This window comes from Lacerta agilis, chromosome 15 (assembly GCF_009819535.1).
Source record: "Lacerta agilis isolate rLacAgi1 chromosome 15, rLacAgi1.pri, whole genome shotgun sequence".
In the NCBI taxonomy this organism is placed as follows: domain Eukaryota; kingdom Metazoa; phylum Chordata; class Lepidosauria; order Squamata; family Lacertidae; genus Lacerta; species Lacerta agilis.
In genome coordinates, this window is record NC_046326.1 from 29063984 (window position 1) to 29091223 (window position 27240).

The 27240-nt window shown below is 44.8% G+C and overlaps 2 protein-coding genes across 3 annotated transcripts; one reads left to right on the forward strand and one right to left on the reverse strand.

Moving 5' to 3' along the window:
- The first annotated feature begins 853 nt into the window (after nt 1-853).
- Nucleotides 854-7720, forward strand: PSPH (phosphoserine phosphatase). The gene is made up of 5 exons (XM_033171728.1): nt 854-1140; nt 2665-2799; nt 3594-3739; nt 5614-5762; nt 7532-7720. Exons 1-5 carry the CDS (start codon nt 920-922, stop codon nt 7640-7642), a joined length of 762 nt encoding a protein of 253 aa, XP_033027619.1. The 5' UTR covers nt 854-919; the 3' UTR covers nt 7643-7720.
- Nucleotides 7721-14295: 6575 nt separating this feature from the next.
- Nucleotides 14296-26846, reverse strand: NIPSNAP2 (nipsnap homolog 2). 2 transcript variants are annotated; one of them, XM_033171450.1, is made up of 10 exons: nt 26699-26846; nt 23174-23313; nt 23041-23086; nt 21115-21209; nt 19615-19685; nt 19199-19339; nt 18540-18571; nt 16596-16690; nt 16025-16108; nt 14296-15460 (listed from the first exon to the last, which is right to left on the reverse strand). In XM_033171450.1, the coding sequence occupies exons 1-10, from the start codon at nt 26800-26802 to the stop codon at nt 15396-15398; spliced, it is 873 nt and encodes a 290-aa protein (XP_033027341.1). In that variant the 5' UTR covers nt 26803-26846; the 3' UTR covers nt 14296-15395. The 2 variants fall into 2 exon arrangements, with proteins under 2 accessions (XP_033027341.1, XP_033027342.1); XM_033171451.1 differs by lacking the exon at nt 19199-19339.
- Between the last annotated feature and the right edge of the window lie 394 nt (nt 26847-27240).

The window sequence follows — 27240 nt, forward strand, 5'->3', positions numbered from 1 at the left end:
TTGGAGGGGATCATATTGGCTACCCCTACTCTAAGAATATTCTCCAGGCAAATGCCATCCTGGGGAATTTAGTGTGGAGGGCTGTCCCGCCTTGATCCCTGGGGTACTTATATAGAAGGGGGAGACATCTGATTTAGTTCACATTTGAAAGTGAACGTACCTAATTTGCATTTTCTGAAACAAAATGTGAACAAATGCACAACCATGCTTTAAAATTCACACTTTCCGAAATATTGCAATGCAGTTTTCCAGTCAAGTAATGTGTACATAAATGCATGTACTGGAGTAAAGTATACATGTAAGTGCATATATTAGTGGAAATAATCAGTAGAAACCTTTACAGTATTTTATAAGGGGAATTGTTCTGCAAAAATGTGCTTTCTTTGGGCATCCTTTGTGGCACCAAGGTGTGCCTGGCACCTTCATTATACAGCTTTCATCCTATGCTGAAGACACACCTCTTGTCCTGTCCTTAGACAACAGATATAAATTTAAGATCCACTCTATTTGTGACTCTCATTTATTTTTAAGCTGTTTTTATTATTGTACTTTACACTGTTGTGATTATTTGATGAAAGCATTTGCACTGTGATTGCAGGGGGTTTGGATGGCAGTGAAGACAGGAGAGGAGGCAGCCAGCACTGGAGGGAATAGCATTCTCTTCCATGGGGTTCACTAAATGCCAAAATCTCTTGTTTGACTCTTTACATCAGTGAAGGCAGCAGCTCCCGGAAGGGTTAACTCAGCCAGGGAGCCAACCTTGACTGATTGCCCACTCCTGCGCTGCCCCCATGGCCAGCAAATCAGCAGCCACTTCCGCCCCCCTCCACTGCCACCCACTCCCTCTCAAAAAGAAGCCACACGGCTCGCTGCTCCCTCTCTACACCAAGCTACCAGCCCCACAGGACCCTCTTCCAAGATGGCTCAACACAGGGTTCAGTGTGCTGATATCCAGAACGACCTCATCTTCCTCTCCCACAACAGGAAGCCCCTCAAAAGGATGTCCTCTCTTATGGAGCTGAAGGAAGTATTCCAAAACGCTGATGCCGTCTGCTTTGATGTGGACAGCACAGTCATCAAAGAGGAAGGCATCGACGAGCTGGCAAAATTCTGTGGCGTTGGAGACGCAGTGGCTGAAATGTACGTAAGGCTGTTGCTCATTTGCTTCTGCAGAGATCTGTCTCCTTTCTTCCCAGGGGGCAAAGGCATTGAGCCCCATCCCCGACCCAGATCCTGCCATACCTGATACCAGCTGGCTGTCGGGGAAGCCTTTTTTGTAAGCAGGCTAGTGAGAATTTGTAAAGGCTAGTCTTTGGGGTGGGTGACCTAAATGCAAGAATGAACATTTGGGGGATGCTGCTGAGAAGTGGCTCAGAGACAATTCTGGGCCTGGCCTCTACAGCAGGACAGGAGCCTCTTGCAGGGGAGTGGGGCAAGCTCTGAGGCTGGGCATGGACCACTACTGGCAAACCTTGTTACCTTGCATTAGGCAGAGAAAGCAGCCAAACCTTGCATGTTTGTGTAAGGTGTAATGAAGTTGCTTAGACTCTGACTTCTATGTGCTGTGAGGCTCTACAGTGGTCTCGCATCCACATTCTGGACCAAGACCATACCTCCTTAGCTTTGCCACGCCACAAGGTTATGTGAGCAGAGAGCGCTTACCAACTTCCTTTCCCTGGCATACTGAACTAGCAGGCAACCATCCTTCTTTCCCAACCAATCAGGAATCTTCTCTCCAACCTGAAAAACTTGTCTGCTTGTGGTTCAGTCTGAAATTCCTGGCAGGCCTGAGGTTGCTTTAGCTCAGCCCTCCAGATGTTTTGGGCTACACTTCCCATCAGACACAGCTAGACAGGCTAGGACTGATGGGAGGTGTCGTCCAAAACATCTGGAGGCCACAAAGGTTTGGGGTGGCAGGCTTAGTTGGGTCATTCTGCACAGTAACCCCAAACTGTAGGAAACACAATTAGATCATGTGCTTCCACATGTGGTGTGGGAGAAGCCACCTTTTGGGGTTTCAAAGAACTCATCAGGCAGAATGGAATGCAGCATTTCCTGATTCACACTTGGGATCCAGCTGGCTAAATCTTCACCCCACACAGCAGCCCCTAGGAACCCACCTTGATTTATCCATCTGGGACTGATAGGAGTTGCCTTCCAAATCATCTGAAGAGTTTAAGGCTGATTTGGGCATTATAGCAGCAGATTGATGCTGTCGCCCCCCCTCCTCTAAATTTAATCCTCTTTTAAGGCCATCTAACGGTCAAAATGACAGTGTCATAAATGGGCTACGTGTGTAGTTTTAAACATGTAAATAGCAGCAGCAGAGGATCATGACTGAGACTGCAGTAAACAGATGAGTTTTTTAAAGGGGGGCCGGGATGAGCAGCTTCCCCCCTAAATACATAAAAATTCATAATATATAGCCAACTGAGGTTCTGCCCCCCCCCAAAAAAAATCCTGGCTATGCCCACGAAGGTGGACAATCCTTGATCTGATCCAGCGGCCATCCTCTTAAATGAGGAACTGACGCAAACTTCATTTCACCTTGATGTAGCATAACTGCTTGTGTATGTAAAGCAAACACACACAGTTGGATGGCTTTATTTTTGCCCTTAAAAAGCCTGGTCTGTATTTCTCAGATTTCTCTGAATCTCAATTTAGGACTCGAAGAGCGATGGGTGGCACTGTAACGTTCAAGGCTGCTTTGACTGCCCGGCTAGGCCTCATCCGCCCCTCCTATGAACAAGTGCAGAAATTGATATCAGAGCATCCGCCCCAGTTAACACCAGGAATAAGGTAAGAGGCATTCTGAACAGTTGGACCCCTTTTCCATCCATGGAGACGTCTTCCACATTATCTCCTCCTCATGGGTTATTATTCCTGAAGAATTGGCTGTAGCAGCACTTGAAGCGGGTAGGGAGAATCAAAGGCATACTGTAAAATTACGAATTCCACCTTCTTAACCAGGCAGAAAGAGGCTGGAAGGCGTCCTTTTCAGTAGAGGAAACCAGTATCTGTCTCTCCATTTCCCAACACTGTTTGGGACAGGCATGTGAGAGAAAGGAGCCACTGAACTGCATCAGGGATTCCTCAACTTGTGGTGAGATCCCTCTGCAAAAAGCAATTGTGAAAACTAACGAAAGGGAGAGCGTGTGGATCCATTCTCCTGGCATCTAATGCCACCTTTGTTTGCTCCAGTTACCTTTTAGCAGCAGATGCTCCCCAGTCAATTGCACCCTAGTCCTTATGGGTCCCAGAGAAAAGCCTGACAATGTAGAACTGGAAGGAACAAAATGGGGGGGGTGTTTGTCATTCAGCTCCCTGCATATAAGCAAGACTCTTCTTCACTCACCAACATCCTATCTAAAATGGCTCAGCACAGAGGAAGACCTGTGAGGAAGTCCATGGCTACTTACTTTCCTGGGCCATTCATTTATTTGAAGCCTGTTACTGAACCTAGGAGCCTTTCTTGCACTGTGCTGCAGCTGTGTGTGAAGGGGATGGATGCAGGGCAGAAGGCAAAAGAAAAGCATCTTAATGAATCCTGCCCTGACATGGGGGCCTTGGCCACCCACTCCTGTTCCTCACAGGGAACTGGTCAACCGGCTCCACCAGCGAGGTGTCCAGGTCTTCTTAATCTCCGGGGGGTTTCAGAGCATCGTGGAACACGTGGCTTTGCAGCTCAACATCCCAACAGCAAACGTCTTTGCCAACAGGTTGAAGTTCTACTTCAATGGTAAGCTTTACCAGGCAAGCTGAATGTGGCCCTGCAGGGCTCTCTACCTAGCCCTTGGAACTCTCCGCAGACCATCCCCTCTCTCCCCCTTGCTGCTTTGCACTCGAAGTGTTTTCTACCCTGCTGGAATGTGTCCTTGAACTCTGTATGCACAGCAACATCAAAACATCTGAAAGCAATACAACAGATGCTTTTATGTTGATGTACCCTGTGCCCTGATGTTTTGTGAGAGGGCAGTATATAAATACTTTTATAATAATAAAAAAGATTAAATAATGCTTCCTGCTTGCCTGGAGGGAGGCTAGAAAGGGGTGCAGGAATGAGTATAGAAACTAGCTTACAGTACTGTATAGATTTAAAATCACTACCCTGCTCTTTTGTTGCCTCTGACCTGTGGCTCCCAGAATGTTGCCTGGAAGGGACTGTGCATCTCTCGGCCCCAAAAAAGTTCCCAGATTGAAAAGAAGCAAAGCGTCACGAATGACCTGCTGCTTCTGATAAGCCCCGGTTTGCCCAGCTGCTTTGGAAAGAACTGTTCCTTCCCATGGTTAAGCTTTAACTCTCAGATGCACTGGCACAGAGGAGGGTCAAGGAGTGCAGCTCTGAGAGAGTCAGCACATTGAGAGACAGGTCTCTTATCCACCAAGTGGGTTGTGCGGCTTGATAAAACAGCTCTTCAAGGTGAAAGCTTTGTCAGCTAACTATAGCACAGCTTTGCAGCCAAACCCAACTTTCAGGGTTGCCAGGATAAATAGGGTCGCTCAAGGGACACGTCTGGAGCTAGGCTTTGGCAAAATTCTTCAGGATTGCCCACTGGAGGCAAAAGATGGGTGGATCTCTTACTATATGAATGGGTTTTAGGTTGCTGGCTTTGGTGAAAGCCCTCACTCTTATCAACAAGATCCAAATAAGGCTCTTTGGACATGACTTTGCCCCTTCCTTCACAGTATGTAGAATCTGGAAGATTTTCTTTGAATGTGGAATATCCTTTACCATGAATCTTGATGGGACTGAGAGTGTGGGAGCCAAAGGGTGTGTGTGTGGAAATAGTAGTTTCCCAAATTGCCCTTATGGAGCTATAGAGCCAAAATACCCTACACTGGTGTCAGCAAGGAAGTTTTCCACTTCAGAGGCTACATCTCCCAGATATTGGAAATCTTATGATGAAGAGCAGTATATAAATCTGATAAATAAAAATACATAAACTAAAAACAAACCCTTAGACCAGGCATAGGGAACCTTCGGCTCTCCAGATGTTTTGGCCTACAACTCCCATGATCCCTAGCTAACAGGACCAGTGGTCAGGGATGATGGGAATTGTAGTCCAAAACATCTGGAGAGCCGAAGGTTCCCTATGCCTGCCTTAGACTGAGGATGGTCAATGCAGTACCTTCCTGGTGATGTTGGACTACAATTCCCATCCTCCTTGGTCATTGGCCATGCTGGGTTTCAGGGTCCTAACATCTGAAGGGCCACAGATGTCCCCCATCCTTGCTCTAACTTGTGGCAGGATGGAAGATCTGTGTACATACGCAAACAGGCAGAGAGAGAGAAGATTCTGCTTTGCAATAAAATCCATCTCCTAACCAGGACCGTGGGTCACTCTGCAAAAATTCCTTCTGATACACCGAACTGTCGCCCTCCCTCCTTCCAGAATAGGGAGGGGAACCTGTGGCCCTCCAGATGTTCCAAACCCATCATTCCTGACCATTGACTATGTTGGCTATGGCTGTTGGGAGTTGGATTTCAGCATCATCTGGAGGGCACCAGGTTCCCCACCCCTGCCCTCCAGGGATGTCCCCCCCCTTTTGCCTTCGAACATTGACTTTCCTTGTGATTCTCTATGACTGACTTTCTCTCTGATGTGCCTCTAGGAGAATACGCCGGTTTTGACGAGACGCAGCCAACTGCTGAGTCGGGTGGCAAAGGACAAGTCATTAGTTACCTGAAGGAGCAGTTTCAGTTTAAAAAGGTGGTGATGATTGGAGACGGAGCAACAGATATGGAAGCCTGCCCGCCTGCAGTGAGTAGTGACTGTGGGGTGATGGCATTGGCCTTTTACCCCTTCCTCCTCTCAGCCCAGGGCTGTTTACTTGGGTTCTCCCAGCTATCCTGTGGGGTAGGTTAAGCAGAGAAAAGGGGAGAGAGAGGCTGTCAAAAGAAAGACCACAGCTTAGTCACCAAGCACCTACTTTGCATGCAGAAGGTGCTCCCAGGTTCAATCCCAAGGAACGTCTCCAGTCTGAAACCTTGGAGAGCTGCCGCCAGTCTGCTCTCTACTAGTCTGACTCAGTAAAAGGCAGCTAATGTTCCTATGTCCAAAGGAAACCCTGTGAACAATGCTATTGCATATGGATTTGAAGCCAGGACTCCAAATTCAACAGCTTAGCCAATAGTGAATGGATCTCACTGGCTCATAGGAGTTAGCTCAGAGTTGACTTCTGTATGGTTGATTCTTTCTGGCATCGGAATGCCCCTAATTTGTGCAGATCCGCAAGGTTACCTTACCTTTCTGCAACCACAAGAAGGCCACCCAACCTAGCCCCTGCTGGGAGGCAGAATCACCCACCCCATCAGCCCTCTCTGCCCAAACCAATCTACTTTGCGATTCAAATCACAAGCAATGTAGGCAAGTCACATAGCACATCATTGCAAGGCACCCACTCTACAGTTGCAGCCAGCCTGCCCTAAGGAACAGGTTCCTGAACTGGGTGAGCCTTTGGCCTGATCCAAGCTACAGAGCTGTTCTGATGTCCTTGTGATAAAGAGCTTGTACAGCAACCAGTCAGACCCTAAGCCTAAGCAAAACCAATCTGCCACATGTTCCCAAAGAAAAAGGGCACCTCTCCACTCCCCCAGCATCTGGTTGCTGGATGTGGCAACCCCAAAAGAAGCATGGGGAGGGCAGGTAAAAAATCAGGAGCGTTAAAAAAACACCAAAGTCTGCAAGTCTTCCATAAGAACCAGACAGATGCTTGCTCCGGGTTAATGATTTCACCTGCCTGTTAATGATTGTTTTGGAATCTACCAGGGGAGGCGAATCAGATCCAAATTAATAGGTCAAGGCATGCAGCCAGTGCATCAAGAACTGGCATTAATGAGCACGACCATGGCTGTTGCCCTGTGTTGCAAAGGCGTTTTCCAGCAAAAACCTATTCATCACATCACATGATTGATAAAAAGGAGGGTGATACTGTTGGCAGCAGCTTCTGATTCAGTGGCAACTGGGTAGCAAGCAGATTATGCTGAGCCAGGAAAAGGTCACTTACCAAACCCAGCCAGATTTCTGCAAGAATTTGCAGGGAATCTGCTTGGTTGTTAATAAGATGAATTAGATCATTAGTTGGTTCTCTCTGAATAGTCGAGCTGGGGCTGATGGGAGTTGTAGTCCAAAAGCTCTGGAGGGCACCAGGTTGGGGAAGGTTGGGCTAGTCTGCACTCTCCCCACACTCCTCATCTGCCCTTGCCCACTGAAGCCTAAGCAGCTGCCTGTGACTGTTCTGCTTCCCCCAGGGTCTGACTTCATCTCATGCACTGCCAGGAGATGGAGGGTGCCTTTCTCCTCCATCTCACACCCGCTTTCATCCTTGACAAGAAATCCTAGAATGGCAGAGTTTGAAGCAACCCTAAGGGTCATCTAGTTCAATGCCCTCCAATGCAGGAATCTCAACTGAAGCATCCATGATAGATGGTCATTAACCTCTCCAATAGAGGAGAATTCCCGGTAGTCCTCTGCATTTTCTGAAATGGAGGCATAACCAACCCATCTCTTCTTCTTTTATGTTTCCCCAGGACTGTTTCATTGGCTTTGGAGGCAATGTCGTGCGGAAACAAGTCAAGGAGAAAGCCAAGTGGTACATCACCCATTTTGACGAACTGCTGAAAGAACTAGAGGAACGATAAATTATGAACTAGGCTTATTTTATTAACATGTATCGTAGCTAGATGTATAACTATGCAATTAAACATATTCTTATTGTTTGCAAACAGGGGCATTTGGGATTTTTAATTTCTGGCTATACAGCGCACCTCTGCTACATGTCGGGTGTTCCGATGGCAAATGGCTCTGTTCCATGCACCTTGATAAACTCATAGCAAAGGGAAAGGAAGGGAAGGGTGCTTCAGATTGTGACCAGAGGTTATCTGTTGCCTTCCAGGTGTTGCTGGACTCCAGTTGTCACCATCCCTGACCATTGGCCATGCTGGCTGCTGGAGCTGATGGGGGTTGGAGTCCAGTAATATCTATGGGGGCTTCCACAAATGACAGCAATGGTCTCTTTCTAAGAACAGTATGTATGGGACCCAAATGTCCCAAGAACAACTCCACCTTATTACTTTACTTCATAAAACATATATACCGGTACCACTTGATAGTCAGAAAAGACCTCAAAGCCTAGTCTCTTAATCCAAGAAGGTTGGTTCTGTAGCTACACAATGGGAGGGAATGGGGGAAAAATGGATTCTGTTGACATTTAAATTCAGAAGTACCCAATTCACACTTTCTGAAGCAATGCATGATGGGGAAAACACAGCATACATTATAAGTTCCTGTCTAGGACCTCTTCTGACTTGATAAAAGGCAGCTATATATGTTCATTCACACACATATTGAACGAGCCCAATGACCATTGGTAGAGCAGAGTGGAAAAGTGGAGAAATCTAAGTTTAGAGTGATGTGTACAGATTCCCCTACAGTCTATTCCTCAGGAAATCTGGTATTGTAATTTGCTGCTGAACTTTGAAAAATAAAAAGACCCTACTTTTCTAGTGGAGAACAGCAATATTCCAATTATAGTTTTGGGGGAGATGCACCCCTCAACACAAACAACTATTTGGCAACTATATCCTCAGAGATATCCAAATCAGTGCAGTTTGGAATGGTTCAGTCCGCCATCTTGAATCAAAATGGCATCCAGCAGTTTCCAAGCACAGATGAAAACCAGCTCCTCCATATCAGGAGGTGGTGTGCAAATTGGGCAGTGATATCTCAAGAGGTGTCCAAATGCGTACAGAACTGACAGAAAGACAAACAGCTTTCCAAAACAGATAGCAGAAGAAAAAACTATTGTAATCCAATAGTGTACAATAGTGGGCTAAGCAAGTTCATATCCCAGCCCATGAAGCGCTTGAGAGGTCACTGACTGCAAGGCACAAACTTTTTTTTAAAAAACTTCAGTTTTTTACAATCCACTCCCAAACCTTTCTTGCATTTCTGCCCCTTGCTCTTCTCCACCAACAATATTTGAGCAACAATCTCACGCACACAGCCAAAACATATGCAGCAGCCTAAATCTGCAAAGGGTCTTTCTTTAGGGACCAACCACATCTTCAGGTCCCAGCAGAATTCCTAAAGAGAGTGGCGGCAGCAGTGACTTGGGTGGGAAGAGAGGAAACTCTCCCAGGGAACCGTCTCTTGCTGAACTCAAGGGCTCAAGGCAGAAACAATAGCTGTATTATGCCAGAGCCAGGGAACTCGGGACGTGCCAGGATTTCTGTTCAAGGGAATGTGAAAAGAGGCTCTCGTTCACTCACTCTTGCTCTTTTGTTTCCACACAATCAAGTACCGCAGATGAGTTTTAGCTAACAATTTCAATCAAAGCTCAGCCCCAGAACCTGTTCTAAATGTTGGGGCTCAGTCCCAGAAGAAATCAAGTAGAAATGCTAATTAAGAAAGCTATTAACAAGCTACCCTGCTTCACTGCCACCCTGAGCGTAGCCACATAGCAAATAATAAAATCATCATCATCATCATCATCATCATCATCATCATCCAGTTGAATGGGTTGCCCTAGCAATTCCAGGCAGCTTCCAGCAAATTATAAAATTTACTGTGGTTTTATTACATTAAAAAATTCACTATACAGGGCTGCCTTCAGATGTCTTATAAAAGTCAGATTGTAGTTTATTTCCTTGACATGATGTGAGGGCGCCACTACTGAGAAGGCCCTCTCCCTGGTTCCCTGTAACCTCACTTATCACAGTGAGGGAACAACCAGAAGGCCCTCAGAGCTGGACTTCCGAGTCTGGGCTGAACAATGTGGGTGGAGACGCTCCTTCAGGTATACAAGGCCGATGGCATTTATATACCTTGATGCCTGAAGAGGAAACATCTTAGGCCCTCCTGGTGTTGTAAGTCGCCCTGAGCATGGTTTTAACTATGGAAAGATAGCATACAAATAAATGACGATTAGCATGATGAACACACAAGCAGGCTCTGGGCTTTGCTCCAGCCAGCTGTGAAAACACTTCTAGCATTAGCATCCAGCACAATATGTTTAGGTTGCTGGGATGTATGCATCCCCAATGGAACTTAGTAAGTTCTGACCAAATCAGGTCATTGGATCACAGAGGTCACCATTATCTCCATCACCAAGGAGAAGCAGCAGCCCTTTGGAGAGAACAAAAGCACCTTCCTGAAGGGTGGTCAAGACTCAAAGGTCCTTAGTGGGGAAATCTCAGGCCCCCGAGCTGAATGTGTCTGGACAGGGTGATGGACTTGCTGGAACTTTGAAACCAATTTACAATATCCATCTTCAACTATCTAAAGGGCTGCCACATGGAAGATGAAGCAAGCTTGTTTTCCGCTGCTGCGGAAGGTAGGGCCCGAACCAATGGGTTCAAGTTGCAAGAAAAAAGATATTCGCTGCTGTTTGGGCATGGAGAGGGGCGGGCCAGCGAGGAGGGGTGTCACCCCTCCTTGCTGGCCCGCCCCTCTCCATACTCCAGCTCCGCTCAGGGAGCCCAGCCACTGGCTGGAGGAGCCGACTGCGGGGGGCAGGGTCCCGCCCCGAGTGTCACCCCCCCAGGGCGCTACCCGGGGCGGTCCGCCCCCGCCCCCTTGCTCCACCCCTGATTCCAGCTAAACACCAGGAACTTTCTGACAGTAAGAGCTGTTCTATAGCAGAACAGACTCCCAAGGGTGGTGGACTCTCCCTCACTGGAGGCTTTTAAGCAGAGGTTGGATGGCCATCTGTCATGGGTGCTTTAGCTGAGATTCCTGCACTGCAGGGGGTTGGACTAGATGACTCTCAGGCAATGGCATAGCGTGGGTTGCCAGTGCCTGGGGCAAGGCAAATATTGTGCCACCAATCCATGGTTCCTGTCAAGACCGGGTGGCAGCAGCGTTGGTTGTGGGGAAGGGTCTTCCCTGCAGGGAGAGGGAAGCTGGGGAGGGGATAGCAGTGGCAGCCATTTATTTCATTACGTGTTATTATTTATTTCATGAAATTTTACACCGCTGGATTGTTAAAAAACAAACAAACCTCTGAACAGTTGATTTTTCTTCTGAAACTTTATACCCCATCCCAATTTCGCCTCTGGGGCAACAGCCCCTCTGGCCCCTCCATGCTATGCCACTGCCCCCAGGATCCTTTACAACTCTACAATTCTATGATTTAAATCATAAGAGATAATCTGCTGATTCAGGAAGGCAATTCATATCTTCCTCTTCTGCTTAACCCTCACATCCAATAAACATTGTGACCCCTTTGGCACCTCAAAACCAGAGGTAGCTTCAGGTCAGAGTGTGTGTTTGAGGCCTAGTTAATCAGTTCCATCCAGCTTAACACAGGGCAGTTGTTGTTTTTAATAAAGTCCATGTGCATATTTGGCTGCTGCTGTTTTTGTGCCTCCTGCTGTTCTGAGAATTGTTTTGCCAAAACTCACAATGTTGCATTTGTGAACATATCCCTACTATGTAGAAAAAACAGCACTAGCGTTTACACAAACCTGGTGACCACTTTTCTTTATAGCCTCTAGCAACACTTCTAGGATTGCATCAGCCTTTTGTAAGCAGTATCTTACAGCTTCAGATGCATGAATAGTGCAAGTGTTGGAGATTATACATGCATAGGTACATATTAAGACAACACTGAGCATTTATAGCATGTTCCAAGTGCTCAGTGCTTCATGTACACTTAGTTTCTTAGTAGTTGTTACAACAGTCCTGCAAGATAGGCCAGTGTTATCCCACCCACATGCTGATCGGAGAGAAGTCCCAAACCACAGTTAGTATACCATCCACTTTGTGACTGCCCCCTGTGCCCCATGCCATCCATTTTATGATGGTACCCATGATATTTGCTAAAAATTTCAGATAGGCCCATGGCCCCCCCCCCAAAAAAAATTTCTGACCTTGCTCTCCTATATGTACTCAGAAAGAACTCCTACTAAATTCTCCAAGGTAAATGGGGCAAAGATGCCAGCCATGGCTGCTCTTTTGCATGCACGCACACACATCCTGGTGACATATTAAGGAAGCTTGTTTTCTCAGTTCATCCTCCTCATGAAGCTGCTTACAGTCCAAGATGGACAACATAGAAAGATGAGGGATGTGGATGAACACTGGCAAGTACTGCTGAGATGCAGTGCCTGAAGTGACTACTGAGTTGCTGGCAAATGGAAGGTCACCCCACCAAACATTTACACATACTTAAAAGCTTGGTTAGGGTTGAGAATGAGAATCTAGGGTAAACCAAGACACTCAGGCCTTTGAGGAGGGGTTTGCAAGATAGGAGATGGCACCCAAGTGAATTTTCACTGCGGAAGAATGGACAGCCTTAATCTACACAGCTTGCAAGGCCTCCACTGAAATGCTGGGACCCTCTTAGGACAAATGACTCCATATTCCCAACAGCAAATGTGAAAACAAGGCTGCAAAAGGTCTATGAGAAATCTGTGAAGCTAGCTTATCTGAACCATCGTTATATATCTGATCTGATAATGAAGTTATCCCTCAGGAAGAGGAAGACTTGAAAGTTCACAGGGGTCACATGGGAAAATTCCACAATTGACAAATAGAACAAGCAAACACAGGACCACCAGGGTCAGTGAAAAATGTGCTCGGGAAACATTTCAGAGGTGTTGCACATGGATGGGGGTTGCTTCCTCAGATGAGGCAACTCAAAGCCTTAACTTATTTGAAGGTGGAAAATTCCCAGGAAAAATGTATTTACAGACCTGGCTTTCAGCAAATACAAACGTCAAAGCAGTCTTTATTTTGTTGAGACAAACTGATTGGTCAGTTAGGAAAAAAATGACAGCGAAGATCCCATTTTTGGGAAGGGCAGGGAAGAGAATAGAAAAGTTTAGGAAAATTCCTTTCGTTTGCCATCTGACACTATGGAGCTGGCTGATTAGTCAATGCAGCCCCAGGCCCATCAAGACAGTCAAATTTGGATCTGAACAAACTGGATCCGTAAGGGCAGATATGGACAGTAGCATGGAACTTCAACTTCCTGTGTCTGAGCAGTGAATGAGTTTTAATTTGCACTGGAAGATTCCCACTTAACTGGAAACTTTACTATGCAATCCTATACATGCCAACTCTGAAGAAGCAAGTTAGGAATGTAAGAAGAGCCCTGCTAGATCAGGGCAAAATTCCATGTAGTCTAGCACCCTACTCTCAGTGGCCAACGAGAAGGCTTATTTATTTATTTTCATAAAATTCATACACCACATAATTGTAAAAATAAATAAATTCTAAAAGCGTTTTATAAAGATAAAACAATAAAATCAAGGGAAATTCAGATCCATACTGTCAGGTCTGCAAAGCGGTTGCTCACCAGTAAAAACAAAGTCTGTCTAGTCTTTAAACTATTTTATTGTGCCAAAGCTATTTACAGTGCAGAGCTATTGAAAAACATGACTGCCTAGTCGCTAGAAGAATCCGGAAGTGCCTGTCTGTGGCTGCGATCCCAGCATAAGAACTTCGGCATCCTGAAATGCCGCCTTCCCGGTCTTTTGACACCTCTGCGCAATTCAGGCAATGGAAGTGGCATTTCCCCCTCAGAGCGGGTCTGCTGGATGGTGTTGGGTCTCTGAACAGCATCCTCGAGCCTGCGCTCCACCTGGCTGCCCAAGGATAACTCCTCCTCCTCAGGGGAGGTGCTGGAAGACGTATCGCTAGCTAGGAGTGCCTGGGGCTCCCTGTACCCACCCAGACTTTGCCTGGCAGTGGAGTGCAGCTCCCTGACACATACTTTAAAAAAAAAAGTTAAAATACCACAACAGATTAAAATGAAAACTTTCTAAGCATCTAGATAGGGTTGTCCATAAACAAGAATGTTTTTAGCAGGGGCCAAAGAGTAGGGTGAAGGCACCTGCTTGATCTCAATAGACAGGGAAAGGGAAGCCTGCAAACAGAATCTGAGTGAAATGGCAGCACTCTTCCCATTAGTGATACGTTGGAGATAGAACACAGCCATAATGGCTAGTAGCCATTGGTAGCCTTATCCCCCATGGATTTTTCAAGTTCTCTCTTAAAGTATTATTTCTGAGGTGAGGTAACCAGTACGGTACTTAAACTGTAGTGTGATCAAAGATTTGTATGACATCATGATACTGGCAGTCTTTTTTTTATATCTCTTGGCTAATGAATTCCTAGCAACAGAATTCACCTTTTTCATAATTGCTGCACGCAATGGGACTTTCTTCCAGGTAAAGGTAAACAGGACTGCAGCCTTAAAATCCCAGTAGACTTTGTGGCCATGCAGGCCATCTCAGCAGAAACTCAGAATTTATCATTATTGAAACAAGTCCAAAAACTCCCCCAAACATGCGAAAATCAATAGGATTTTATTGACACATTCTGCCAGAAAACTCACTGAAATGTATAAAGTGGATGTTTCTTAGGTAATCGGACATACAGTGTATTGCACTGATTTGTTAGCTAACAGAATAATTGCTTCAACATACAGGATGTTCACAATGTTACAGACACACATACACACACATGCATACAAATCCCTCTATTTTAAAGTTTAATCAAAAACAGAGAATTGGGCATGGGAAACGAAGTGATTTGTGCCAGTCCTAAGTGATTTAATGCGCTTCATCTTGATGCATCTTTTCAGAATTACTTTCTGCAGTTATGTTAGTTAAACCACACAAATGGAGGAAATAATGAGTGCTTATTAAATAACAATAATAAAATCCTCACATTCTGTTTCACTGCATAATCCTGGAGTGCTTAACAAATGTTCGTGACACTAACTCTTCTTTAGAGCTCATCCCAACGCCATTTATCACCCTTCACCAACCAGATGCCCTCCCAGTTGTTTTGGACTACAACTGTCATCAGCCTCAGCCAGCATGTGTTTACTGGGGCTGATGGGATCTGTAGTCCAAAACAGCTGCAAGCTTGCAAATACTGGCTTAGCTGATTGCCAAGATAAGTTTGGCTCGACCAAAACAAAGGGCTGCTTTCTCTAGCAAGTTTGTGGCACCAGAGGAAGGCCTTGTAGGCTTGACATGCCATAATGATTATGAAAGAATGGATAGGAGTGCATGTGACAAATCTCCCCATTAATTAAATACTGCATCGTTCAAGGGTTTAAAGCTCGTGCAACTACCACTGAAGCTTGTGCGTTTCCAACAGGGCCTGCCAGCTCTCTGAATGCATGGCTGTGTTTGAAAAAGGCTGTTTCACAGAGAGCCACACTAGATGGTTGAACAGTAAGACTTATGATGACTCCCAAGCCTCTCCCCAACACAATCCCAAGTGCTCCTGCAGGATCTGAAGAAATGAGGTCACATTCATAAAGCCCCAGCATACAGTACTTATAGAAGTCAGAGTTTCCACTGTCATACACACATACCAAATTAACTAAAAGACAAATGCTTGTCAATGTAAATCTGCACCAATCAATCAGTGGCTTTACTGAAGGGGAGAAATCTGCAATGGTATCATAATTCTGGATTCCATTTCCTGAATAAGGGGCACTGGAAAGGAGAAAGAAATTGTGTCAGCAATTATTTTTTTTTTAAAGAAGGCTAATGCAAGATATTACAAATGAAACACGGGGGATTTTGTAGCCATCAAAGCATTAGACTAGGAAGCAGGACCGGTTCTAGGATTTGGGGGACCCCAGAGAAAGGGAAGCTCAATGGGTCCATCTTAACCTAGGAGAGGAAAGACAAGTCTCTCACATTAGCAGGTTTTTGGGTAACTGTCACTGCCACACAGGTACTAAACTGTTACAGCAAGGTGTTGATACTTTTTGAAGCAAAGAGTTCCATTTCCAACTTGGCAATTTTCTGGGGGCTATATGGGCACAGCATCGAATATAAGTTTAATCTTTGTATAGAAGGCAACTTTCTACATATACATACCCCTCTTCACCATCTATTCAGGCAAGCAAGTGTCAAGACCACATTCCACCCAGGCAAAAACACTCCAAGGTAGTAGGACTCATGAGGTGTGTGACTAGGAAGGAGTGTGGCCTGGGAAGAGTTCTGAGGACTGCGTTTGGTCCTTAGACCTGAGGATCACCACCCCCGTGTTACCTGTATAGTATACCAGCTCATCCCAACCAGGCTTGTGCCACGCAGAATTCCTGATGTCTTCTCTTGTCTGGAGATCTTTGTATGCTGGAAGTGTTGGGGGAAAATAATTTGGAACTATCAGTGTCTTGGTGTCCATCAGCACCTTTCTCTCAAATACAGCAACATACCATAAACAAAGCACCAGAGGGAAAACCTCATTAAAACCCTAAACTGTTATTTACTGCTATGGCTCTATCCACCCTGCCCTAAGGAGCCTTGGAAACTGTATTGCTATGGGGAGGCAAAGCTCATATCAGTTTCACAAAATTGCTTGTCCTATACTGTTGGAATGGAGAGCAGATTAAAAGGGAGATAGGAAACTGTCTTAATCCAAGTTAGATCAGTGGTCCACCTATGCTTAATATTGTCAACACTGACTGGCAGTGGCTCTCCAGGGTTTTATGCAGGGGGATTTCACCTTCCGTACCTGGAGCTGCTAGGGACTGAACCTGAGATGTTTTACATACAAAACAGGTGCTCTGCCACAGAGCTACAGTCCTTCCCCAGATTTCTCAGATCCAGGACGACCTACCCCAAAGGTGATGAACCATGTACAGCTGCCCAATCTGCGAGAAAAAGCCACCAACAGCTTCTTTGTCATCCTGCCGGAAACCAATAGCACGAGCCCTGTATTACAAACAAGACATGAGTGCTAGGGCTGAGACAATTACAAAGGTAACTATCAGATGGAACAGTACTATAAAGAATGCAGCAAGGAGCTACTAATTCCATCGCTGCACAACATTATAATAACATAACCTCTTTGGTATTCAGAGCTAGAAGCCTGCATGAATTCTTAATATTACAGCATCTGATAGAACTTCACACAAAGAGTAAAGATAGCCCATGTTGGCCCACAGGGAAAATGTGAAAAGGACATTCAGAGTTTAGGCCAATAATAATATCACAAAAAATATCACAAGCTTTTGAGTTTCCCTAAAACTCTTTATCAGGCTAAATGGTAAACAAAGTAACAGAAAGAAATTATGACAGTAATGCCATGTGTCTGCATCTGGTGATAATCTTAAAACAAAATTTGAGACAAAGTAGCAGGCATTTAAATGAGACCCTTTAGGTGCTGTGGAAGTATCACGCACTACTTTCCACCTTTGCCAACATAAAGACTGATTAGTTTCTCTTTATTACTGTTTTCCACCTATCAAGGGTCCTGTGCATTTCACCTAAGGATAGAGACAGATGTGGACAATGGCCACGTCTTCTGTTTCCATAGATGGGGAGTCATACATTGTTATGCTTTGTTTCCAGCAGGCTTTGCTGCAACTTGATCTCTCTCAGCAGATGCAGACTCAAGTAATTATCATCAGTCAAAATTTCTGGTGAATTCTCCATTGGATGGTAAATAAAACTTGTCTAATGGCCACCACTGTCTGAAAGGAACTTATCAGAGATTATATTATCAGTCATGCTCACTGGGAGGCATATCCTCTGCCCACCCCACCATTTATTCCTGAAAAGGTAGAATCCTGTTTTGTTTCTCCAGAGTGAAACTCTGAAATTTTATTTTCCCATGCACAGGGTGTTCTCTGCCTCCTGTGTGTTCACCGTCCATTTGTCAGCAAACCCAGTTAATCAAACAACAAGCAAGATGAACAGGAGGACATGACCCTAAACTGGAGTTCCAGTACATCAACTTGCCCATCTGCTATGAAAAACAGTCCTCTGACTGGGAATGGTATTACAACAACAGTCCCTACTGCCTGTTCCTCTCCAGGGTCGAGCTCCAGGAAAAATGAGTTTTGCAGGTTTCAAGAAGTCAGCGGTGCACCGTGCCAACTGGAGGGCTGTTGTGACATCATGAACCCACCTCACCCCTCATCCCCAGTGATTTGAAAAACAAACAAACAGATTCTGCCTTTTTTAAAAAGGCACAGAATTATTGTTAAACTGTATGAAGGTACATGTGCTGCTTAAAATAATAATAAAAAGGAAGAGGTAAGTCTGATGACTGAAAGTGCACTGGAATAACTGGCAAGTATGTTTTTATTGCTAGGAAGGCAGGCTCACCACACAGGAGACAAAAAGGGGAAACTATTGTTTTGATGTACATTTGTACACATAGTGCTGGATGGATATCATATAACAAATGCAATATCCTACAGCTCCGACGGTGAGCCTCTGGACCATGAGCTGTGCCTAGCTAGTGTACCTTTTTATCTGGCCTGCAGCCTCACCTCTTCCGCCCCACCCTACCCTGTCCTCTGCTCTGCCACAATTTCCTCTTCTGCAGGTGACACCTTGAATTCAAGCTGGGCTGCAAAGGAAATATCTTCCTTTGCAGATGTGGCTTGAATGCAAACTGCTACTGCAAAGGAAGAAAGAAAAGAATCTAGAGCACACTTTCATCTGTAATTAAGGCACATGGCAAGTTCAAGTGATTGACAAATGGGCAGCTCTGTCCATCTCTCAAAATGGTATTTGGAGTTGAGGGGAGCCTAGGATAGCAAGGGACACTTACCAGTAGTTGCCCCATTCAATCATTGTTCCAGGCTGGGGGGAAAAAAAGAAATACAGAGCAGGTGACTCTAAGAGAATGATACCCTCCATTCCCTCCCTTGTTGCAATTGGGAAGTAGATGTGGGCTTTCTCTTCTGCCTCCAGAAAGGTTTTTGGATTCTAATCAGTAACAAAAAAGACGACTCAGCCCAAAAGACATGGGGCAATTAATCACTTTAAGACCAGAATTCCCTCAAATACTTTTTTCAATGTCCCAATTTTCATTTCCAGCACCTGTTGACATTGATAGGGAGCATTTCTGTCAGAAATATGATATATACACTGAATATATATGATAAATAAACAATGATTGCTTCTCAGTAAAAACATATAGGATTGCACTGTTAGTAAATGCAACCTTTTCTGTTCAAAAGGCAGGACTTCCAAGAGAAAAAAGGAAAAATCAATGAAAAAGTTGCAATGTGCTCTCTATTATCCATTTATGGCAGGAATCAACCTATGAATTGTCTACCAGATGGATTCTCATAACAAATTTAAAGGCTAGCCTGACAAAGAGTGAATGCAGTCTCACTCTTAAAGGTCTCATGAACCCATGGACACACACACAGAGAGTGAGGGAGGGAGGGAATGACTATTTTATGAATACATAAAGACACTCACACGGAGTTGATAAGACCTCAGTTCATAGATATTTGGCCCTGTCCTTGGAACAGGCTCATTCCAAAAACTGAACTCCAACAGCAGCTGATTCTTGCGGGAGAGAAGCATGTTTCCCCTCTCTTTGCGAAACTCCACAAACCCCTAAAAATAAAATGAAAAATCATTACAATGACAACAAGGCAAGATCACATGTATTTATTTTTTAAATGATCTAGTTTATGCTTCATCTGTCCAGATATTAAGAGCTTAATACTAGGAGAACGCCAAACTTAAAGACTGTATCCTGGTTTGATACGCAAACTCTGGGAGTCCTTGACAATGGAGATTTTTTTTTGCAATAAACTATTAAGTTTGAGAGGCAAAGTGACTTTTAAGGGTCAGGCTGATGAAGTCCAATCTTATATGCTAGGACTTACCTTATCATGTCGAAGCTTACTCATGACCTCTGTAAGAGCTGGATAGCCTCCCTCATACCGCCACAGATGAACTGAAATGAAAAATGGCATGTTTAAGAGTCTCCCTTCCCTACTGGAGATTCAAAACAGACTCCCCAAACGTCAGCTTCTTCCTGGCCAAATCCTGTATCCCACTGTCATTTCTCCTAGCTCTTTCTTTCCAATCCTGGTGGCCACCAGCACCCTTTTCCCAGCACACCATGAGAGTGGTTAGCCCTCTCACTTTCTCTCAGTGCCTAGGAACATGCCATACCGAGTCAGATTATTCATCCATCTAGCTCAGTATTGTTTACACTGACTGGTTGCAGCTCTCCAGGATTTCAGCATGGGAGTATCTCCCAACCCTGCTAGCAGATACCAGGGATTGCACCTGGGGTATCCTGCATGCAAAGCAGACGCTCTACAACTCAGCTATGACCCTTCCACACCAGTTCTGAGAGATCTCAAGCCAGGGGCCTTCCAGTAGGCAATCTGAGGAATCTTTTTTTCGGAGCCACCAACTTCTCCCTTGAAATGCATCACTTAGGCTCTAAGCACCCTCTCTGACCCAAGCCCTGATTTATTCACTGGTCACTGTCCTTCCTTAAGCCTATATAATTTCCTTTCTCCACCAGCAGAAGTCAGAGGCCAAACAAAAAAGATAAATGGGACGATGCCCTGGGGAAGATATCCTACACAAGCCCCACTGAAATGAATGTGTGTGTTTGGGTGGGGGCAGGCAGCAAAGAGTGGCTGTAAACCACCTAGAGGTTTTCTGTTGAGTAAGTGGTATATAAAGTTTGTAAAAAGAAAAAAGAAAAGAAAGAACCATAGCTCTACAATGAGCCCACTTCCAAAGATTTTACCAGTCAGAGGAAGGCTACAAACTGTCACCCAGTCACTCAGGCCTTTCTGATACAGAATTTGAGCCAGCAGCATCTGCCAAGAAGGTCTCGTGGACTATGAAATTGGCCAGTCCCCTGAGAGAACTGCAAAAAGACCCGTCTGTGAGGGGGAGTGTCTAGACTTAGGAGTGGTACGTCCAGACTTGGGAGTGGCAATTCTGAAGTTGTCTGAACCAGCCTGCCAGCTATGCAAGGGTGCTTATTCTCAGGAGCTGTTGGAGAAGGAAGAAGATGCAATCTGAAACCATTTGATGGTTCTGCAGTGCCTGGGTCTGCGCCAGAGCAGCACCTTTACATTCCCTGCAACCTTGCCTGAATGACATTCAGGCAAGGTTACATTGGGGACATAAGGATTCTGTTGAGGCTCTGAGTTTTGATGGAGAAATGTCCATTTTCTCTTGGAATCTTCCTGGGCTTGTTAGAGGCTCTCTGCTCACTGCTGCTGGTGTTGGTTGTCCACTGTCCCCAGACCTTGCCCCACACCCTGCATGTTCCCATCCTGGCTGGAAGAGGGCCCCTATCACAAGCACACATCATTAGCGCAGTTGTGCATTCTGTTGTACATCTTATCTCCTACCAGCCTGATCTTGCTCTCCGTACCACGTGTTCCACGTCCCCACCAGTGTACATGGATATTCCTTCCCTTCGTGGATCTTTGGCAGCACCTCTTGACTTTTAAAAAAGCAGAAGCAAAAGAGAACATAATTACAGTAGCCATTCCATCGAGCTAAAGGAGAGAAGAGAGGTGGGATTGCAGGGCCTCTCGATCGGCTCCGATGGAACACCAACAACTTTTCCATCTACTTGAAATCTATCCATTCCAGTCTGAATTTGCTTTTTCCTCCTCCCAATTCCTTTTCTTTTTGTGTCATGTCTTTCAGATTTAAGCCTGAGGGCAAGGACAGTCTTATCACTGACATTCACAAGCTGCTCTGGGAACATTTTTTTAGCTGATAAAAATGCTTTTATTAAATAAATAACATCCTCATGTGTCTCATATTATGAGATACCCAAGTGTCATCTAGTCCAACCCCTTGAAACACAACAATAACAGCTAAAGAATCCCTGACAGATTGCCATCCAACCTGCTTAAAAACCTCCAATGAAGGAGAGTCCACCACCTTCCGAGGTAGTCTGTTCCATTGTCAAACAGCCAGTGTTCGAAATCTGCCAGGCATGAGGCGCGTTCTGACCTGGCTATCGGCTATTTACAACCAAGGACGACTCCACCATCTGGAAATGCATGCCTGGGGATCTTTCAGTCTTGACTGTTTTCACACACTAGCAACATATCCTGTAGAATTCTATCCATTATATTTTATCTGCACAATCAGAGCTGTCTGTCTCATAAATGGCAACTAGGCATTCTGTTTTGGTGACTGTAATCCTGATTTAGGGAGCCATTTCGTGCCTAGCTTACATATCTGAGTTTCTAACACTGTGAACAGCTCTTACTGCCAGGAAGTTCTTCCTAATGTTTAGTCATTTTCTTGTCATTCAAATCCATCGGTACAGGCCCTACCCTCTGCAGCAGCAGAAAAACACCTTGTTCCATCTTCCATGTGACAGCCCTTCAGATATCTGAGGATGACGATCATTTCACCTCTCAGCCTTCTAACCTCCAAACTAAACATACACAATGCTTCTCATAATGCTTGCTTTCCAGACTCTTTATCATATCAGTCACCCTCCTCTGCACCTGTTCCAGCTGGTCAATATCCTTCTTAAATTTATATTGCATAAATTTGTGGCACAGAAATTAACAACAAACCCAAGAGATGCACAAATGTTGGTTGGCTCACCAGCCAGCCCTTTTTTGTGGTGGATGCTAACTCTTCAGTTTCCCTTGAATAGTCTAGCACAGGCACCCCCAAACTGCAGCCCTCCAGATGTTTTGGCCTACAACTCCCATGATCCCTAGCTAACAGGACCAGTGGTCAGGGATGATGGGAATTGTAGTCCAAAACATCTGGAGGGCCGGAGTTTGGGGTTGCCTGGTCTTGCACATACCTGGTAAAGAGGCAGACTTTTCTCTCATTTGCATAAGGTATGGTATAAAGGAAGTGAGGGACTGCCAGAGTCTCTACAGAGACTTGGAAGACGCCACCCACTGCCACCGCTGTGTTCTCTCTTCTCTAAACCACAGCACCAAAAAAACTGCCATGGTGGCAACGACCTGTGTACTCCTGGGTAGTTGCCATCAATGAGCTGGAAAGTAGATCTGTGGATGTCTGCTTAAACAGAGCTTTTAACTACTGCCATCAAGAGGAAAGCCATCATAACAGGATGGGCTTAGTAGCAGGGCAAGAGATATGGTGCCAGATTCACCACTTCCCCAGCCCAGTTAGGATTCCTCTGCCCCTTCCTAATCCTTTGCAAATTTAATCAGAAGTAATTCTCACTGAATCCAGTGAACTGTATACTGAGGTAAATTTGTATGAGATTAGTAACAAGGCTCTAGATTTTAACCCCCCAAATATTCCAGCATAGCATTCAGACTTACCAAAGCTTGTTGTAGGATTCTAGGCATTCTGGTTTGACATTGTGAACTGAAACAGGAAAAGTCAACATTAAATGCCGAGAGAAAGGAAAAAAGAAAGACAGACAAGGGAGAAATATATAAGATGGCAGCTCACACTGTATTTTATAAAGACTGCTGGTCTCCCGTTTGGCTAAGAGGTTGGAGTGAGCATCTTTCCTGGGATCAACTTTGCGGACAAAAAGCGATTTTAACCAGCTGTCTTCTGCGGATCGGCTGTTTGACGACACAAGGCCCCTGCAAGTGATCAAGACAAACTTTGTTCTAAAACTTGTGTAAGCTTCATTCCTGTTTCATTTTTATCAGGACTGAGAAGTAGTGCAGCAAAGAGCAGGTTCCTGATTAGCCTCCCAGCTACTGGAAGGTGTTTTTCACATTATCTCTGGAATACACAGGATTCACCTACCCTTAATTCAACCTGACTATATTAATCTTAATCTTAGTTTACTAATCATAGGAGTTTGAGCTGACTCATCAGTAGATCAACAGACCAATCTTATGAATCAGAATGAAGTCCCATTATGTTCAGCAGGACTTACCCCAAGTTAATATGCATTGGACTTCAGTCAAAATCTTAAAAATGTATATATGATAAAGTAGTCATGAAGAAAACAAAGACAGTATTTTTTAATAGTTGTTACTTCTCTCATAGACAACCAGGGAGGCCTCATCTTGACAAGGCCATTTGCTTATACTGTACAAGAACTTGTATTATTAGCTACTTTTAAATTTGCCAACTAATTCATCTGGTGGTATCTTTTCAGTCAATCAAAATATTTTAATCAAATCATTCAGCCAATTTGAGTACAGTACTAAAAAGTAAAGGTAAAGGACCCCTGATTGGTTAAGTCCAGTCAAAGGCGACTATGGGGTTGCGGCGCTCATCTCATTTTCAGGCCAAGGGAGCCGGCGTTTGTCCACAGACAGCTTTCCGGGTCATGCGGCCAGCATGACTATACCACTTCTAGTGCAATGGAACACCATGATGGAAACCAGAGCACATGGAAACGCCATTTACCTTCCTGTCACAATGGTACCTATTTGAGTACAAGGACTGCTTCTGACCCATATATTGAACACCATTGTCCAGTTCTACTGCCACCACACCCTGTACGTCAGAATCATAAAATTGTAAAGTTGAAAGTTATTTAGTCCAACCCCCCTGCAATGTAGGAACATGCAGTTGTCCCATATGTGGATCAAGCCTGCAACCTTGGTATTAGCAGCATCATGCTCTAACCAACTGAACTATCCAGGCTGATATATGTAAGTGAGCTCTAGTTCATGAAAGCTTATACCATAATAAAAGTTTGTCAGACTTTAAAGTACTACAGATCTATTTTGTGTAATAGGCTAACATGGTTACTTCTCTGGAAAATGAAATTAGAGTTTTTCCATTGTGTGGAGTTATGATATACCAGTATAAACTGGAAGCAAAGTAATCTCAAAAGCTTCCTTTTAATTCAGTCTGGTGCATAATTCAGGAGCTGTTGCCTGTCTACTGATTTATTGGGGAGAGGAGGATTAGTTAAAGCTTTCAAGCATACTTATAATACACAAATATTTGCAGTAACAAAATTGTACTGTGTGACAAAACAGCTAAAAATCAAAGATGAAACTGAAATCAAACCCACAAACCTCCAAACTACACTACTTGTAATCTTGAGGACAGTGTATCTAATTTCCCACCATTTGTGTCCTGGAGTGCATGTATCCTTATCTTCCATGAAAGTCAGGGAGGATTATGTGATGGTTACAGAGTTTGCTGAAAGTAAAAGTGTTAAGCAAAACCACATCCTTATTCACATGCTAGCAGAACTCTTCCCAAGGGGTGGGAAAATCCTAGGCAACTGAAAAATTTGACACTGGAGAATAATAAATTTTTCAACCCTAAACAATATTTGCTTCTAGAAACCTAAAGCAGTTTTCAATTTAGTTTAGTTTGCTGTCTTGACCATGTCATGATACAGTTTTACAGATTGGTTGGAACAGCATGCATCAGTTATAGGCAACAAAATCAATAAGCAATCATTATAGCAATTTACCACATGAGTATTTAAATTTATCTGACTCTTGATTGCAAGAGCTCATGAAATGGCAGATATCTCTCCACTTCCAATTAAAAACTCTATTTCTTTTGAATTAAGATAGGAAGGCAGCTGATACAGGAATATACAGCTCCTCCCTTCTGATAAATGAGACACTAGAATAACTAGCAGGGATCATTATCAGCATAATTATTTATTTAATAACATTTATTTATATACAACTTGATTGTTAAAAACAACCTCAACATGGTTTAAAAACATAGGGAGTGTTCCTGTTAACATTTGTCCAGAACACAGAAGGCATTTTCTAGAATCTTTCATTGCATTTGTTTATTTTATCTGTTATAGTGATTTTTACCACCAACTCTTGAAGCAAGTTCCCAGGCCACATAAGTAAATTTGGTTGGGGTCCTTAAAAAAAAAATCAATCCATTCATATCTCACCCTTCCTCCTGAAAGAGCCCAGGGTGGCTCATTGTCATTATTACTTAGGACCCAAAGGAAATCGGGGGGGGGGGGGACGGGACCGGACCCATTGAATAAATAAAGCTACCATTGTTGTTGTTATTATTACAGTATTTCAATTGGCATTATTTCAGTCCCAAAAATAACTTCATGAGGCTAATAACCAACAGTAACAATATATTTAGTCCCCAGGCAAAAACATTTTTTCTCATCAAACTTTTGGTTTTTAATTAATTTTTGTTGTTCAGTCGTTCAGTCGTGTCCGACTCTTCGTGACCCCATGGACCAGAGCACGCATTAATTAATTACCTGAGGCCTTTTTGCATGGATGGGATGTTTTAATCCATTTTTAAAAAAACCGAATTGTCTTTTATTTTTCCCCATATGCTTAAAATATTACAAGTCCGTTTGTGCTGCCGTGGCAAAAAAAGCAACTAACTAATTTAGTAAAGAACGATAATACAAGATGGGCTTACAACAAAATAATACAATGTGAGGAAGGAAAAGGGGTGTGTGTGTGTGTGGGGGGGTGTCTCTCCGTCCCCCATAATTTCGATGGGAGTGTGTGGAGGAGGATTAGCCAAGAGATTAATGGGGTGACCCCTTTCAATGCAGTGGGGACAAGGATTAATAATAGGTGGGGGCTCCGAGGTAGAAAGAACACTTTTACACCGTAAAATATGTGGAGGCAGATATCCATGAGGCGACCTCCCCATTATTAATGGTTGTTTGGGGGGCTTCTGCATGAGGCGGGCTGAGCCAATGTACACACACCCTCCTCTGTGTGGAGATACAAACATATATATGTGTGTGTGTGTGTAAAAGAGGCATGTAAAAGAGGCTATTTATTGAATAATATGAGCGGGGAAGAGGAGAGACTATGAGACCCCCCCTTATCCCCCCCTTCACACAATTGAGTGCACTGAAGAGCTGTTGGGGAAGGCAGCAAGAAACCACCTGACCAGTCCGTGACCTTGAACCGCGAGGCGGGGGGGGGAAGGAGGAAAGAGCGCGCGCCAAAAAGAAACGGCTCTCCTCTCCCCCCACCACCCGTCGCTCGACCTTCCCGCCACATTTCACCCCTCCCTCCCCCGCAGCTTCCCCCTCACCTGAGGAAAAAAAGGCGGGAACGGCCCCCTTGGGCTGCGAAGGCGCTGAGGCGGAGGCGGCCGCCGCTCCCCCGCTGCAGCAGCAGCAGCGCCCCGGCCGCCATCTTGACCACCTCAACCTGAGGGGACGGCGCGGGGGAAAAGGAAGGGGAAATGGGGCGCAGTGTCCCCGGTAGCCGCTAGAGGGAGCCTCCCCCCCCACCGTGTAGGACGCAGTTGAGGAGGGGGACACGGAAAAGTCCCCGCCCCCCAAACGCCGCACATTTCTGCGACGAAGATCTCCAAGGCGCAGCGCCAATAAGCTGAGGCGACTCTAGCCAAGGTGCAACCCCAGAACCTTGTTGGGGGGTTGAACACAGTGTGAGGGATTGAAAAATAAACGGTTTAGTTCCCCATGAGGGGGCCCGCCCTATGTAGATCCTAAGTGTCATCTTGCTCCTCTTAGAACAAATTTAAATGAATGGGCTGTAATATACCTGAGGAAAAGCCCCTTCTGAACCTGGGGAGAGTGCCTTTTTTGTTCACAAAAGGCACCACAGACT

Bases quoted from the DNA above. Each gene is read 5' to 3' on its own strand.
- PSPH (XM_033171728.1), top strand. From the start codon at position 920: ATGGCTCAACACAGGGTTCAGTGTGCTGATATCCAGAACGACCTCATC. The intron at 1,141-2,664 runs GTACGTAAGGCT...ATCTCAATTTAG, and splicing joins GGAGACGCAGTGGCTGAAAT to GACTCGAAGAGCGATGGGTG. The intron at 5,763-7,531 runs GTGAGTAGTGAC...ATGTTTCCCCAG, and splicing joins TGGAAGCCTGCCCGCCTGCA to GACTGTTTCATTGGCTTTGG.
- NIPSNAP2 (XM_033171450.1), bottom strand. From the start codon at position 26,802: ATGGCGGCCGGGGCGCTGCTGCTGCTGCAGCGGGGGAGCGGCGGCCGC. The intron at 23,314-26,698 runs GTGAGGGGGAAG...GATCACTTGCAG, and splicing joins TCCCGCCTTTTTTTCCTCAG to GGGCCTTGTGTCGTCAAACA. The intron at 23,087-23,173 runs GTGAGCTGCCAT...TTCCTGTTTCAG, and splicing joins CAGTCTTTATAAAATACAGT to TTCACAATGTCAAACCAGAA.